General features: G+C 46.5%; 1 protein-coding gene across 5 annotated transcripts in view; it reads right to left on the reverse strand.

Annotated features, from left to right (window-relative positions):
• Positions 1-1,073: 1,073 nt before the first annotated feature.
• LOC134909856 (amine sulfotransferase-like) overlaps positions 1,074-16,728 on the reverse strand; it is a 455,842-nt gene continuing 440,187 nt past the window's right edge. For 3 of the 5 annotated variants that reach the window (XM_063917179.1, XM_063917178.1, XM_063917180.1), the window contains one exon: positions 1,074-1,358. In XM_063917179.1, coding sequence (XP_063773249.1) covers positions 1,228-1,358 — 131 coding nt within the window. In that variant the 3' untranslated portion in view covers positions 1,074-1,227. The remainder of the gene's footprint in view (positions 1,359-16,728) is intronic. The other 2 variants (XM_063917181.1, XM_063917182.1) reach the window with 2 other exon arrangements.

Raw genomic sequence — 16,728 nt, forward strand, 5'->3', positions numbered from 1 at the left:
CTTCCTTGTTTTGAGTGCTACCTTCTTCGTCTTCTCTACATGTTGGATTTTGTTTTTTTTATGAGAATGCAGTGTGTAGTATATGGGGGTCACTAATGCTATCTGTAGTGTATGGTCGTCACTAATACTGTCTGTAGTATATGGGGTTCACTAGTGCTATATGTAGTATATATCGGTCACTAATGCTATCTGTAGTATATGATGCCCCCCTCTCCTCCCCAATTTCTCAGAATTCCAGGCTCTTCCTGTCTGAAGCCATCCTGCTCTAGCCACCAAAATCGGGAATCTGACATCACAATCTTATGACCAGCTCCGGCGCGAAAAACCAAGGGGGACAGGAAGAGTTGCCCTCCAATTGCTGCAGCTGGGCTATGGGCCCAGGTTGTAAAGACCCTACAGAATCTAAGCCCAACCCATTTACACTTCTCCTGTGTCATCTGACCCATTCCCTACGTATATAGCACACACTCCACACAGGGTATCAGTATTGTTCATGTACCATGCAAACTAGTTTTCAGTCAAATCAGGATTATCCTGATTTGATTGAAAACTATTTTGTATTGTACATGAACAATGGCCTTGCGCTCTTCCCCGTGGGGCATCACATTTTCTTTTGAGTGCACGCGCTTTGGCACGCAAAAAGACATTGGTTTGGGGGCCCCAGCAGATTGTTGCACCTGGACCCACCGCTCACTAGTTCCGCCACTGTCCTGTACGTTTTTGATGATCAACACTTTGGATTTGTCTCGCGTGGCATTTCCCCAGCAGAAGTGCATTTTCAGTAGCATCAGGATGTGCACCAAACCTATGCGGCCAAGTTATGCTAAGCATTACGTTTGGTATTTGGTTAAATACAAATTTAAATACTAGAAAACAAAATATTATGGTTTATTAGGAAGATGTTTTGGAAACACAGTTAAAAGCATGATGATAAAAATAAAAATCATACCAAATAACAGCAATAGAAGATCCATTTAATAACAAAGTACCATCAATTCTATATATGATATGTGTTTTGTGCAGTAAAATCAACAGTATAATATGAAATTAAGTACACACTTTTGTTTGCAATATAATTTTTTAGAATCTGTTTTTAATTTCTATTTAATATTGCAACAAAAGAAAATGAGTAAAATATGGTTATTTATTCACATTTATTTAATTTGTTATCCAATAATGCGATAACTAGATCATGATTATAATTGTCATTTGTCAGCCTGGATCTGGTTAGGATTCCGTTTCCTCATTGATGTCCCAGATAAATGTGATTGGCAGATCCCCCAACTTGTCTTTAAGTACCGCATCAATCTTTTCACTTTGTGCCACAGTCATCATATTTTTCCAGTCCCCAACAATACCTGCAGAACGAGACACATACCTATTACATTCAGTAATACTGTATATGCACTTGTTGGATTAAACAATTAGATGTGCAGTTATGATACAGAGTCAGGTTGCTGGAAATACATATACGATATGCCAGCGGTCAATTGACAGACACCGGCATCCCTATGCAGAGAATCCTAGGTCGGGTAAGTATGTTCACCCTTATCTCCTAACCCTCTCTTCCTGCAGCCTAATCCAAACCTTCCCCAGCCCCCAGCCTAACCATAACACCCCCTGGTGGTGACTAACCCTCCCTTCCCCACAGCCCAACCCTAACCACCCCTCCCTGCAGCCTAATCCTAACCCTTCCCCCCACAGTCTAAAATTAACCTCCCCCCTATCCCGCGACTTACCGCTGAGGGCTCCCGGCAGAGATTGATCGGTATTCTGGTGTTCAGGATTCCCGGCGCCAGCATTTGGATAAATGTCGGAATGCAGGTGTCAGCATTCTAGCATTGGTATTTCAACTACTGGGATCCCGAACACCCATATCCTAAACGGATCCCGGTTGCTGCTCAGTGCTTTATTAAGCAATAAGGAGCTGGATACATAATACAAAGACCAGCAGCATTAGTGATACAATCTCGGACTTGGTACAAACTGCAGAACTGCCCTTTCTCTGTCCATAGGGGGTAATTCAGAGTTGATTGCAGCAGCAAATTTGTTAGCAATTGGGCAAAACCATGTGCACTGCAGGGGGGCAGGTATAACATGTGCAGAGAGAGTTCGATTTGGGTGGGGTGTGTTCAAACTGGAATCTGAAGTGTAAAAATAAAGCAGCCAGTATTTACTCTGCACAGAAACAATATAACCCACCCAAATCTAACTGTCTCTGCACATGTTATATCTGCCCACCTGCAACGCACATGATTTTGCCCAACTGCTAACAAATTTGCTGCTGCGATCAACTCTGAAAAACAAAAATAGAAAGAAATATGCCAGTGCTTGGTTTCACCCATAATGGAGCAATTTCAGACGGACGTTGCAATGTGAATGGTCCTTTCCATTTGTGCTTACTGCACATGTACTGATCTAAACTTAAGCACATGGCCAGAGTTTGTATTGGTGGTCCTTCCTTAAACAGACAACACTATGGCCCTGATACAGATCCTGTTTTATCTGCTGCCTGATGTGCAATGTCCCGATAGTCAGTAATTTGCGCTTGCTAAGGACCTGTTCTGGGAGTGTGTTAATAGGTCCTGCGATGTAAGAGGCAGACTGGCATCAGATTGTCAGTTATTGACAGTCTAATGCCATTTTGTGGGGGGGACAAGACGGCGACAGCCTCCATTTGTGAAAACGGAGGTGTGTCACCACCATTTAGTTCGAGGGAAGAAGCCAGGAATTCCTGTCGTTGGACAGAGATTTCCTGGCCTCTGCGGTGGGCGGCTTGCACATCCTCATGGGTGAAGCAAGCCGCCCAATGGTGAGTCAATGATCAGAATGCAGAAGGAGTGAGCTATAAACACTGTGCAGAAATGAGCTGCTGGTGGTATCACACACACACACACACACACACACACACACACACACACACACACACACACACACACACACAAAGGTTTTCATCTCCCTCCACCAGAAACAGATGCAAACAATATAAGGGAAATGATTCACCAGCGCTTCAAACCAGAGTATAATCACTAGAGATGTGCACCGGAAATTTTTCGGGTTTTGTGTTTTGGTTTTGGATTCGGTTCCGCGGTCGTGTTTTGGATTCGGAAGCGTTTTGGCAAAACCTCCCTTAAAAAATTTTTTGTCGGATTCGGGTGTGTTTTGGATTCGGGTGTTTTTTTTTTTCAAAACCCCCCTCAAAAACAGCTTAAATCATAGAATTTGGGGGTAATTTTGATCCCATAGTATTATTAATATCAATAACCATAATTTCCACTCATTTCCAGTCTATTCTGAACACCTCACACCTCACAATAATATTTTTAGTCCTAACGCTGGAGGGGGGGGGGGGGGCAACTAAGGTAAAATAAAGCCAGTTTGTGCAAGGGCCTCCAAATTGCCTCTTTTTCCTGCCAGTATACGTACGGACTGTCTGACGTACCTATTTGGATGCTGTCACTCATATAATCCTCCATCATTCTTTCAATTGGGACAGAATCATATAAAGTGACAGTAGAAGACATGTCAGTAATCGTTGGCAGGTCCTTCAGTCCGGACCAGATGTCAGTTTTCGCTCCTGACTGCCCTACATCACCACCAGCGGGTGGTTTTAGAAATTTGATCCTTTTCCTGGCAGCTCCAGTGGCGGTAGAAAATGAAGGAGGAGCTATTGGCGGGTCACGTTCCGCTTGACTTGACAATTGTCTCACCAGCAGGTCTTTGAACATCTGCAGACTTGTGTCTGCCAGAAAGAGAGATACAAGGTAGGCTTTAAACGTAGGATCGAGCACGGTGGCCAAAATGTAGTGCTCTGATTTCAACAGATTGACCACCCCTGTATCCTGGTTAAGCGAATGAAGGGCTCCATCCACAAGTCCCACATGCCTAGTGGAATTGCTCCGTTTTAGTTCCTCCTTCAATCTCTCCAGCTGCTTTGCTGCTTCTGCAAATGCCTGATGAGGGGAATGACCTGACTCAGGCTGGCAGTGTCTGAACTGACTTCATATGTTGCAAGTTCAAAGGGTTGCAGGACCTTGCACAACGTTGAAATCATTCTCCACTTGAGTCAGGTGCATTCCCCCTACTTTGCCTATATCATAGGCAGATGTATTGGCTTGAATGGCCTTTTGCTGCTCCTCCATCCTTTGAAGCATATAGAGGTTTGAATTCCACCTCGTTACCACCTCTTGCTTTAGCTGATGGCGGGGAATGTTCAGGAGTGTTTGCTGGTGCTTCAGTCTTCGGCACGCGGTGGCTGAATGCCGAAAGTGGCCCGCAATTCTTCGGGCCACCGACAGCATCTCTTGCGCGACCCTGTAATTTTTAAAAAAATTCTGCACCACCAAATTAATTGTATGTGCAAAACATGGGACGTGCTGGAATTTGCCCACATGTAATGCACGCACAATATTGGTGGCATTGTCTGATGTCACAAATCCCCAGGAGAGTCCAATTGGGGTAAGCCAATCTGCGATTATGTTCCTCAGTTTCCGTAAGAGGTTTTCAGCTGTGTGCCTCTTATGGAAAGCGGTGATACATAGCGTATCCTGCCTAGGAACGAGTTGGCGTTTGCGAGATGCTGCTACTGGTGTCGCCGCTGCTGTTGTTGCTGCGGGAGGCAATACATCTACCCAGGTGGGCTGTCACAGTCATATAGTCCTGAGTCTGCCCTGCTGCACTTTTCCACATGTCCGTGGTTAAGTAGACATTGGGTACAACTGCATTTTTTAGGACATTGGTGACTCTTTTTCTGACGTCTTTGTACATTCTCGGTATCACCTGCCTAGAGAAGTGGAACCTAGATGGTATTTGGTACTGGGGACACACTACCTCAAGAAATTCTCTAAGTCCTTGTGAACTAACGCTGGATACCGGACGCACGTCTAACACCAACACAGCTGCCAAGGCCTGTGCTTTTCAACAGGATGACTGCTGTGATATTTCATCTTCCTCGCAAAGGACTGTTGGACAGTCAGTTGCTTACTGGAAGTAGTACAAGTGGTCTTCCGACTTCCCCTCTGGGGTGACGATCGACTCCTAGCAGCAACAACAGCAGCGCCAGCAGCAGTAGGCGTTACACTCAAGGATCCATCAGAGGAATCCCAGTCAGGAGAGGACTCGTCAGACTTGCTTGTGACATGGCCTGCAGGACTATTGGCATTCCTGTCTAAGGAGGAAATTGACACTGAGGGAGTTGGTGGTGTGGTTTGCAGGAGCTTGGGTACAAGAGGAAGAAGGGATTTAGTTGTCAGTGGACCGCTGTCACCCAAAGTTTTTGAACTTGTCAATGATTTCTGATGAATGCGCTCCAGGTGACAGATAAGGGAGGATGTTCCTAGGTGGTTAACGTCCTTACCCATACTTATTACAGCTTGACAAAGGCAACAAACGGCTTGACACCAGTTGTCCGCATTTCTGTTGAAATAATTCCACACCGAAGAGGTGATTTTTTTTGTATTTTGACCAGGCAGGTCAATGGCCTTATTCATCCCACAGACAACAGGTGTCTCCCCGGGTGCCTGACTTAAACAAACCACCTCTCCATCAGAATCCTCCTTGTCAATTTCCCCCTCAGCGCCAGCAACACCCATATCCTCATCCTGGTGTACTTCAACAGTGACATCTTCAATTTGAATATCAGGAACTGGACTGTGGGTGCTCCTTCCAGCACTTGCAGGGGGCGTGCAAATGGTGGAAGGGGCCACCTCTTCCCGTCCAGTGTTGGAAAGGTCAGGCATCGCAACCGACACAATTGGACTCTCCTTGGGGATTTGTGATTTAGAAGAACGCACATTTCTTTGCTATGCTTTTGCCAGCTTAACTCTTTTCATTTTTCCAGTGGGAGGATGAGTGCTTCCATCCTCATGTGAAGCTGACCCACTAGTCATGAGGAACATAGGAGAGGGCCTTAGCCGTTCCTTGCCACTCCATGTCGTTAATGGCATATTGGCAAGTTACGCTTCTCCTCAGGCACTTTTAATTTTGATTTTTGGGTAATTTTACTGAACTTTTGTTTTTTGGATCTTACATGCTCTCTACTATGACATTGGGCATCGTCCTTGGCAGACGACATTGATGGCATTTCATCGTCTCTGCCATGACTAGTGGCAGCAGCTTCAGCACTAGGTGGAAGTGGATCTTGATCTTTCTCTATTTTACCCTTCACATTTTTGTTCTCCATTTTTTAATGTGTGGAATTATATGGCAGCTGCAAGATACAGCAATGGACAACTGTACTGTACTACTATATACTGGTGGTCACCACAATGCAGCAGTGTACTACTATATACTGGACCCCACAATGCAGCAAAGATATTGAGCACTGATCCGGAGAATAGAACTGAGTCTGACACAGAGCTGCAAGATAACACTATGGCCTACTTTACTGTACTACTATATACTGGTGGTCACCACAATGCAGCACTGTACAACTATATACTGGTCCCCACAATGCAGCAAAGATACTGAGCACTAATCCAGAGAATAGAACTGAGTCTGACACGGAGCTGCAAGATAACGCTATGGCCTACTGTATTGTACTACTATATACTGGTAGTCACCACAATGCAGCACTGTACTACTATATACTGGTCCCCACAATGCAGCACACGGAGCACAGATATTGAGCTTTTCAGGCAGAGAACGTAGCCACGTTCTCTCTGCTCAATCAACAATGCACAAATGATAATGGCGGCGACGCACGGCTCTTTATATGGAATCCGAATCTCGCAAGAATCCGACAGCGGGATGATGACCCTTTCCCTCGTTCGGGTTTTGCGTGTTAGGCGGGAAGAATCGAGGCTGCGTCGGACCCGTATAAACCACGTTAAGTTCGGGGGGATTCGGATCTCCACGTACCGAACCCGCTCATCTCTAATAATCACACTATATATATGATAGCACTTGTGTCAAATTCCTCAAATATTGATTGGAATATGTGTCCTCATGCAGTAGGAGACAATCTGGGAACTCTGTTTCTCTTTCAAATTGGTATTTTTCCTAGAGACATATGAGGAACAAAATGTACATATAGCATAATACCATTTACCACATAAAACATTTTCAAAATACATACAACAAGTAGCAGTAGGCATTTATCTCATGTATGGAAATCCTTCTGTAGCTAAAATATAGGCAAAATACCTACAATTGGGTAAAACTGGCAACGGACTGTTCTTAGGAGCAAAATTTAATGGATATTCCCAGCTGCAGTTCCAGGTCTTGCCACAGGCTGTCCGCTCCCCCTCAGCATGCTCTTATACAGTCCCACAAACAAGGATTCCAGCTGGCACCCACGCATTCTGATCCTCCCTTGGTTCTTTCTCAAGGTAAACCTTAGATGCGAATGCCTCTATCAGTCCAAAGTCCTGTTTAAATCCCCCTCTCTCTACTCCGATTGGTCCCAATGTGACGATCTCTATACACATTGCAGACACAATGTTCCATGATCCCTTGCGCTGGGACCATTTCCTGTCTCTAGCGTCCCATTGTTATGGAGACTCCAATCGTGGCCCGACACTTCTGGTCTTTAACTCCGCAATGTATTGACAGCTGCTGTCACTGTAGAATAGGGATGGCTATTGGTGTGTTCAGCATTGATGGCGAAACTGTGAGTGACCATCGAGGGTCAGCAACTATGCTATGGGAGACCATCAATTGTTTCACTCATCGATGGTCATCCCTATTATTTCAGTGAATGACCAGCGGGCCAATCACAGCCATCTGGTTCTCTCCTATCAATGTCAAAAACATTCGACATCGACCATAAACCTTCGCTGATTAGGAATCATCGGTGGTTGATGGCCATACCTACTGGGGAATCTATTTCCAAACATTCTCGTACACATACTTATTTCTTCCAGCGGTAACTCCATTATTCCTCGGACATTTGATATACTTCTTTGTTATGCAGCAACGATATTATTGTCATTGTGGAGTCATCGGATTAGTGAGGGAGTTTCTTGACATAAATATAAATCCCAATTCATAAGATTCTAAAACACATATAAAATAATCATAAAACAGCTGTTATACTGTATATGATCAACATTGTACCAGAGCTTTTTTTCAAAAAATGTTTTATTGACAGGAGGAATCAATAACAAACAATATATGTATGCAGTACAAATAGGCATGGATAGAATAAAACATTCCAAGTTTTATCTCACCACCATGCAATCCCCTGTGTTTCTAATCATAAGTGCAATTCACAAAAACCAGTACACCTCAAAGTTGAGGTTTAAACCTCCTGGTTGTAATGTCCCTAGTTCATAAATGGTTCTCATTTCGTACTCATTTCGGTTTTAGCTACTTGTTTTGTTAAATGTCTTTGCCTCCAGTGGCCTTTAACCTACTGGATACCCAAAGAGCATTTGATGGCTAATGGAGAACAATTGTGTACCCTCTTACAGTGATTTGATAGCACATGGCTCTCCAATCCTTTATGGATATTTCTCAAATGCTCTCAGATTCAAACTTTTAATGGTCTTGAGGATCTCCCTATATAAAATAGGCAGAATATGCATTCTATGGTGTAGATTACATTTTTTATATTGCACATATTAAACTCTTTAACCTCAAAGTTTTTACCATTTATCTCTATCTCACTGATTTTTGTATTGCCTTTAAATTTAATCTCTTTGCAACCCACACGAGCCACATCGATAAAAGCCCTTACACTTTATTCTAGATTGTGGCTTAGTATGAGGAAGGGCACTTCTCACAAGTGTGGAGCTATTGGTGGTCATTCCGAGTTGTTTGCTCGCTGCCGATTTTCGCAGTGCAGTGATTAAGTGAAGGAACACAAAAATGTGCATGCACATGGTACGCAGCGCGCATGCGCTAAGTACTTTCACACAAAACTTTGTAGATTTACACAAGCTCGAGCAACGTTTTTTCATCGCTCGAGTGATCGTGGTGTGATTGACAGGAAGTGGGTGTTTCTGGGTGTTAACTGGCCATTTTCAGGGAGTGTGCTAAAAAACGCAGGCGTGCCAGGTAAAAACGCAGGAGTGGCTGGGGAAACGGGGGAGTGGCTGGCCGAAACGCAGGGCGTGTTTGTGACGTCAAACCAGGAACTAAACGGACTGAGGTGATCGCAGTCTAGGAGTAGGTCTGGAGCTACTCAGAAACTGCAGCAAATTATTTAGTAGCAGTTCTGCTAATCTTTTGTTCGCTATTCTGCTAAACTAAGGTACACTCCCAGAGGGCGGCGGCCTTGTGTGTGCAATGCTGCTAAAAGCAGCTAGCGAGCGAACAACTCGGAATGACCACCATTGTTCAGTACTCACCTGTAACTATATCTACATTTATTTGGAAGATACTAGTCTGTCACAGGATCTTTTTAAAAGATATTCCAGTGTCTCTAGATGGATTTCTATAACAACTTGTATTGGCTACAAAACATTATAATAAAGGCCCACTCAAAAGATTTTGACTGGTTATCTTCACTCTCACATTTTTAGGACTTAATACATGTTTTCTGGGGACCGCTTCTGCTGCTTTTGCCACCAATCTTGGAGCATAGCCACAAGACAGGAATTTCAGCCTGTTGTTAATAGACACCCTCTTTCGTACAATTGCATTTTAGCCTTCTCAATTAGCCATTGGATATTGAGTTTAGCCAATTTAGATGGTAACAACCGTCCTTCTCCTAATGTAACATTTAGAATGTTTGTTTTGTAAAATTTTTGGTTTGCAGAACATCATTTTCCACATATGCAGACAAAGCTAAAAAAAAAATAGTGTTATCATTGAGATAAGTAAAACATGCCTGTAAAGATTCCTCTTCCCCAACTCCAAATAAAAAACACATCATCTAGTTAACAGGACCAGGTCCAAGTTATGCCAACATTTTTATGGGCGCATGGAAGAACAACTATGTTTGGGGCGAACATCCACCTTTTCCTGGTCCGGATTTTTATGTGATTTGTTTTTTATAACTGTAATAGAATAAGTGACACTTTTTCTTCATGCGCTGTTTCTATTTGTATGTTTTGGCTTCATAAATCTATCTTATTATTATTATTATTATTATTATTATTATCCTTTATTTATATGGTGCCACAAGGGTCTTTCCATAGCCTAAAACATTAATGGCGCTTTAATTTTCAATTATGTTGTAATCTATTCTAATCTGTGCTTTCTCCACATTTTTGTCAGGTCCAGTGTGGTGAGATTTCTAACCTTTCTATCAATTCATCCACATGGGGCATGGGGTATGCATCAAACTGCATTTAGAAGTGTGGGGTTGGACCATTCACTGTTGGACTCTTTGATGACACCAAATTCTAGCATATTCTTAATCTTTTTAGAGACAGCCACTTGCTGGGCTTCAGAAATTTGAAATGGCTTTATGATTACATTGACCCCTGGTTCTGAGACTGTCATGCTTTATTATGTCTGTTCGGCTGGGTTGCGCTGAGAACACATTCCTGTTCCTAATGAGGAATTATTTAGCATTGTTCTTTTGAGTAGCTAGCAGTATCTATGATGCCTTTACTTCAGGAACAGTGGGGATTGAAGTTACTGGTGGGCAAGGTTCAGCTGATTGGGCTACCCTATCCTTCCAGGGTTTAATTAGGTTAACAAGGTAAATTTGCTCAGGCTTTCTTTTACCTGGTTGGTATACTTTAAGAAGGTTGGATCTGGCTTGGGTAGGCAAGGAGTCTTGAAGCTAGTACTATATGGGTATGGATGAAGCTGGGAGGTTTGATCCAGCTCTTGCTCATAGAGCGATCATAGATACTGGTACAGTAGGTTGGCACTGGAGAATGATGTTGGTGACTTGGAAACGGATTGCCCGAAAGCATGCCCTGAATTGTAAAACTTTATTGTACAGGAACAGATGCTAGAGAGGCAAGTAGAACTCGAATTAACTGGAACTGAACTGTAGCTGAACTGTAATGGAGCTGGAACCGGATTGGAGCCGGAATGGAACTGGTATGTAACTAGAGCTGGACTTGAACTAGCAGGTGACCGGACTGGAAGCAGAATGGAGACCGGACTGGAAGTGAAATGGAGACCGGACAGGAAGCGGAATGGAGACCGGACTGGAAGCAGAATGGAGACCGGACTGAAAGCGGAATGGAGACCGGACTGGAAGCGGAATTGAAACCGGACTGGAAGTGGAATGGAACTGGATTGGAGACTGGACTGGAACCGGTATACATGCCAGACTGGAACCAGCTTGCTGACTGGACTGGAACCAGAGTGCTGACTGGACTGAAACTGAAGTACTGATTGGGGTGGGGCCGGAATGAGACTACTCTCTTGTAGACTAACTGGATGCATCAAGAGTAACAGAGACTTGTTTTTTCACCAGACTGGAACAGAACAGTTAGGAACCGGAAAGCTGAAAAGTACCTGGGAGCTCAGTACAGATCTGTTACTTCAGGAGAAGAGACAGTTGCACTGGCAATTTGAGCCAGTCCGGAAGTGGAACTTATAGGGTTGAACATGAGGGGACTAGATACTATGGTCAGCTGCTGTTAGAGCAGCGTCCAGATTGGCTATGGAGAGTCTACTGACTTAATCCAACATGTCTGTTTCCCTGTCTGGGTTTGGAGGGAACTCTGGCATTCAGTGTGAATCCTTATACTGAGTGAAACCAGAGCTCTGCAGAGAGACACATTTAGGATTATACACAAAATGCTGAGAGTGCTGTGCAGGGACAGCACATATCAACTTCACTGGGCATAAAGAGCAGAGAGACCAGCTGCTGAACACAGGATCCTGCAGATTATTCACACAGGGAAGTTCTTGCACCAGTGGCTAATCAGCAAGTAACACAGACTGCACCTTATATGCTGAACTGCAGGAGTGGAGGCAGAGGTAATACACAAGACATGAGGAATTTAGTCAGTATTGTGACACTTTATAGTTAATGTCATTCACTTTTTTCCCTAATCTCAAATGGACCTTGCCATTTAGCCAAAAACTTGCTTTCCACTGTGGGTATCAAAACAAGAACTCTAGCCCAAGGGGCAAATGTACATACATGGGCATTCCGATTATATACTCTCTGTTGAGCAGGTTGTTCCTGCTCTGTATGTTGCTTGACAATGGGCACCGTGGCCGCAATCCTGTACTTAATCTGTGATACATGTTCAATTATACTTTTATAGGATATAGGATGCTCTTCCTTCTTTAGCAATATCTAGCTGTCAGGAATCAGCGTTTAGTGGCATCTCACTTACCAGCGCGCTGGTGTGCAGGCCTCCGGAGGTCACAGCCCCAGTTTGTGGCTGCACGAATGCTCTGTATGCGGGCGCGGTGCCCATTGTCATTGTGTACCCCTGAAGTCCATTTAGTGTGTACCCACCACCTGTGCAGCATGGGTGCCACCACGACACTTGCGGTCAGCTGACCTGTAACAGCCAATCCTGCGCTGTGTCTGCACACATGATTCAAGCAACCAATGCCTGCTGACCAGGGGGTATAAATCCACAACATTGGCTAAGCCTCATCGCCTTGAGCAACGCGTCACATCCAGTGTACATCGTCTCCTGGCTCCAGTCTCCTGTCTCTAGTGATTTCCTTGCCCCAGTGTCTCCCTGGATCTACAGGCTCCTGCTCTGCTACAGCTCTTTCCACAGTCAGCTTCCACCTCTGCATGCAGTAAGAGACTCTTTCCAGATGCTACTTACCTGTCACAATCCTGACTGTAGGTTTTATATTTGGTGACTTACCCCTGCCATCTGTCCTGGATCCTGTGTCTTTTCACTCACGGAGTTAAACAGCTTGTCAGCACTGAGTTTTCCTGAGTTCTCTGCCTGAGAGGTAATAGTTAATTAGTTCCACCTGTGGTGATCTCCTGTGTGAGGCTGAATTCAGTAATCTGAACTTTAGGTCTAAAAGCCAGCATCCTGTGTTTTGCAGAAGTCCAGGCTTCAGTGTTCTCTCGGCCTGCTAGGCCTCATTCTACATCACAGCCTTGGCTAGAGTAGTCACATGACAGTGACTGTTCACCTGACCCAGAGTTGTTCAATCCTCTGCCAGCCTGAGACTCTCTGCATCACCTAATCCTGCTCACCAATCACCAAGGACCAGGAAGTATAAATCAGGAGGCTGAGTTAGAAACGGTGCCAGTTCCTTGTGTCACACACAGCTATGTGTGAGCATTCTAGCTGAGCTCCCTAAGGTTGTGATCTCCAGAGCTCCCGTATCTCAGTACCTCAGTACCTCCGTGCCTCAGTACCTCCGTGCCTCAGCACCTCCGTGCTTCAGCATCTCCGTGCTTTCAGCATCTCCGTGCCTCAGCACCTCCGTGCTTCCAGCACCTCCGTGCCTCAGTACCTCAGTACCTCCGTGCCTCAGTACCTCCGTGCCTCAGCACCTCCGTGCTTCAGCATCTCCGTGCTTTCAACACCTCCGTGCCTCAGCACCTCCGTGCTTCCAGCACCTCCGTGCCTCCGTGCCTCAGTACCTCCGTGCTTCCAGCACCTCCGTGCCTCTGCACCTCCGTGTCTCAGCACCTCCGTGCTTTCAGCACCTCCGTGCCTCAGTATCTCCGTGCTTTCAGCACCTCCGTGCCTCAGTACCTCCGTGCTTTCAGCACCTCCGTGCCTCAGTACCTCCGTGCTTCCTGCACCTCCGTGCCTCAGTACCTCCGTGCTTCCAGCACCTCCGTGCCTCCGTGCCTCTGCACCTCCGTGCCTCAGCACCTCCGTGCTTCCAGCACCTCCGTGCCTCCGTGCCTCAGTACCTCCGTGCTTCCAGCACCTCCGTGCCTCAGTACCTCCGTGCTTCCAGCACCTCCATGCCTCCGTGCCTCTGCACCTCCGTGCTTTCAGCAACTCCATGCCTCAGTACCTCCGTGCTTCCAGCACCTCCGTGCCTCAGCATCTCCGTGCTTCCAGCACCTCCGTGCCTCAGCACCCCAGTGTCTCTACGCACCCCAGTGTCTCTACGCACCCCAGTGTCTCCATGCACCTCAGTGTCTCTACGCACCTCAGTGCCTCCAATCACCTCAGTGCCTCCACGCACCTCCGTGCCTCTACGCACCTCAGTGTCTCTACGCACCCCAGTGTCTCTACGCACCTCAGTGTCTCTACGCACCTCAGTGCCTCTACGCACCTCAGTGCCTCTACGCACCTCAGTGCCTCCAAGTACCTCAGTGTCTCCAAGTACCTCAGTGTCTCCAAGCACCTCAGTGTCTCCAAGCACCTCAGTGTCTCCAAGCACCTCAGTGTCTCCAAGCATCTCAGTGTCCCCAAGCACCCCGTGCCCTTTAGCACAGTTGTACCTGTTATTCTTCACTGATTCATCAGCGCCTTTCCAGTTCTGTCTTTCAGGAGACCTTCAGCGCCCACACGTGCTTCCTGTCTGCCGACCTCATCCTGCATGAGGAGAACCTGGATTCGGCCATCTCTGCCGCGGTTCCTCTTCCCAGTCACCGGAAGAGACCCAGAGTCCACAACACTTCCAAACCAGGTCAGTGGTGGTATTCGTGTAGTCCTCCAGTCGCCCGCGCAGACTTCGCTAGCACCGGGTTCACAAAACCTTAGTCATGACAGTAGGAACTGGCCACATGGACCCGGCCGAAAGTGTTTGTCTGACGCAGGACCTCCTAAGCAATATTGCAGGACGCTTGGAAGGTCTGGAGTCGACTCAGCATCAATTGGCACAGTGTCTGCAGCGGAATTCTTTCTCCAGAGATTCTCTGACCTTCTGCTCTAAGACTCCTGACCAACTGCAGATTTTCTACCAGATGTTACTACAGTTACAAGAACTTTTGCCTAGTATTCTCTCTGTGATGCCTGATCTCCTCAGGAATACTACCAACGTTGTTGATCCTGTTTTGTCCCATCCAGTTAATAGAGTCTCTTCCTCTGCGCAAGGGAAAGTTTTTCATCAGAGCTATCCACGGCCCAAGCTCTCTGAAGCTGAACGTCAGCGGCGTAAGGAGCTACATCTCTGTCTTTACTGTGGAAATTCTGGTCATTTTGTTAAAGACTGCATTCTTCGCAAGCCAGGTAATAGTGATAAATCTCAGTATCATAGTGCTCATGTCTACAAGTCATCCACAGTATCCGATCCTTCTGCTGCTGACGGGGGTATCAAGAAGGCTACTCTTCTGAGAGAGACTCAAATTTATGACTGGGGTCCGGTGGTTAAAAGACCTTATCCCAAGTTGGGTGTCCAGAGAAGAATGTTCAAGCCATTTACAGTCACAGAGGAGTCCGTGTCCACAGCCCCAGGAGGGGCGTCTTCAGAGCGTCCAGCCCCAGGAGGGGCGTCTTCAGAGCGTCCAGCCCCAGGAGGGGCATCTTCAGAGCGTCCAGCCCCAGGAGGGGCGTCTTCAGAGCGTCCAGCCCCAGTGAGGGGTTCAGAGCGTCCAGCCCCAGAGAGTCTTCAGAGTGCTGCCCAGCCAGAGAGTCTTCAGAGTACTGCCCAGCCAGAGAGTCTTCAGAGTGCTGCCCAGCCAGAGATTCTACAGAGTGCTGCCCAGCCAGAGATTCTACAGAGTGCTGCCCAGCCAGAGATTCTACAGAGTGCTGCCCAGCCAGAGATTCTACAGAGTGCTGCCCAGCCAGAGATTCTACAGAGTGCTGCCCAGCCAGAGATTCTACAGAGTGCTGCCCAGCCCCGTGAAGAGGGGGCTCTTGCCTCAGCCCAGCCCCGTGAAGTGGGGGCTCTTGCCTCAGCCCAGCCCTGTGAAGAGGGGGCTCCTGCCTTAGTTCAGCCCCGTGAAGAAAGGGCTCAGTCCATCCCGGTTCCAGCCGGTCCAGCAATACTCCAGGCCCTGCCTGGTCAGTCCGTCCCGGTTCCAGCCGGTCCAGCAATACTCCAGGCCCTGCCTGGTCAGTCCGTCCCGGTTCCAGCCGGTCCAGCAATATTCCAGGCTCTGCCTGGTCAGTCCGTCCCGGTTCCAGCCGGTCCAGCAATACTCCAGGCCCTGCCTGGTCAGTCCGTCACGGTTCCAGCCGGTCCAGTAATACTCCAGGCTCCGCCTGGTCAGTCCGTCCCGGTTCCAGCCGGTCCAGCAATACTCCAGGACCAGCCTGGTCAGTCTCCTTTGGCTCCAGCCAATTCAAGTATCCTCGGATCCAATCCAGTCCTACTCGTCCAGCCAAAGCTTTCTTCAGTTTCATCCTCTAAGCTTTCGTCTGATGGTTTTCCACCTATTTACTTTGATGGAGATTTATTGCAATATGCCGCTCTGGTTGAACAATTTCTCTCTCGGATGGAGTCTGATCCTTCAGGTGCAGTAACTCCTTTCAACATTTCTCGATATCTGTTCCTGGCATTCAGAGGAAGAGCTTTGGAGTGGGCCAACATGCTCTTTGAGAGTAATGATCCTGTGTTCCATGACTTACAGACTTTTAGTAACGCTGTAGTTAAAGAATTTAGTCCTAAACCTTTGGAATCTGCATCAACGAAGGCCCTAAATTCTTCTGTATGAATTTCTCAAGTTCCTCTAAGATTCAAGATGGGTGTCCGGAGTCCACCCTTGAAGAGGGGGATACTGTCACAATCCTGACTGTAGGTTTTATATTTGGTGACTTACCCCTGCCATCTGTCCTGGATCCTGTGTCTTTTCACTCACGGAGTTAAACAGCTTGTCAGCACTGAGTTTTCCTGAGTTCTCTGCCTGAGAGGTAATAGTTAATTAGCTCTACCTGTGGTGATCTCCTGTGTGAGGCTGAATTCAGTAAATTACCATTCTCACCTGTGTGTTGTTTATCTGCGTTCAGCACTGTGCTCTTCCATCTGGCACTTAAAACA

The sequence above is a fragment of the Pseudophryne corroboree genome, chromosome 4, assembly GCF_028390025.1.
Source record: "Pseudophryne corroboree isolate aPseCor3 chromosome 4, aPseCor3.hap2, whole genome shotgun sequence".
Classification (NCBI taxonomy): domain Eukaryota; kingdom Metazoa; phylum Chordata; class Amphibia; order Anura; family Myobatrachidae; genus Pseudophryne; species Pseudophryne corroboree.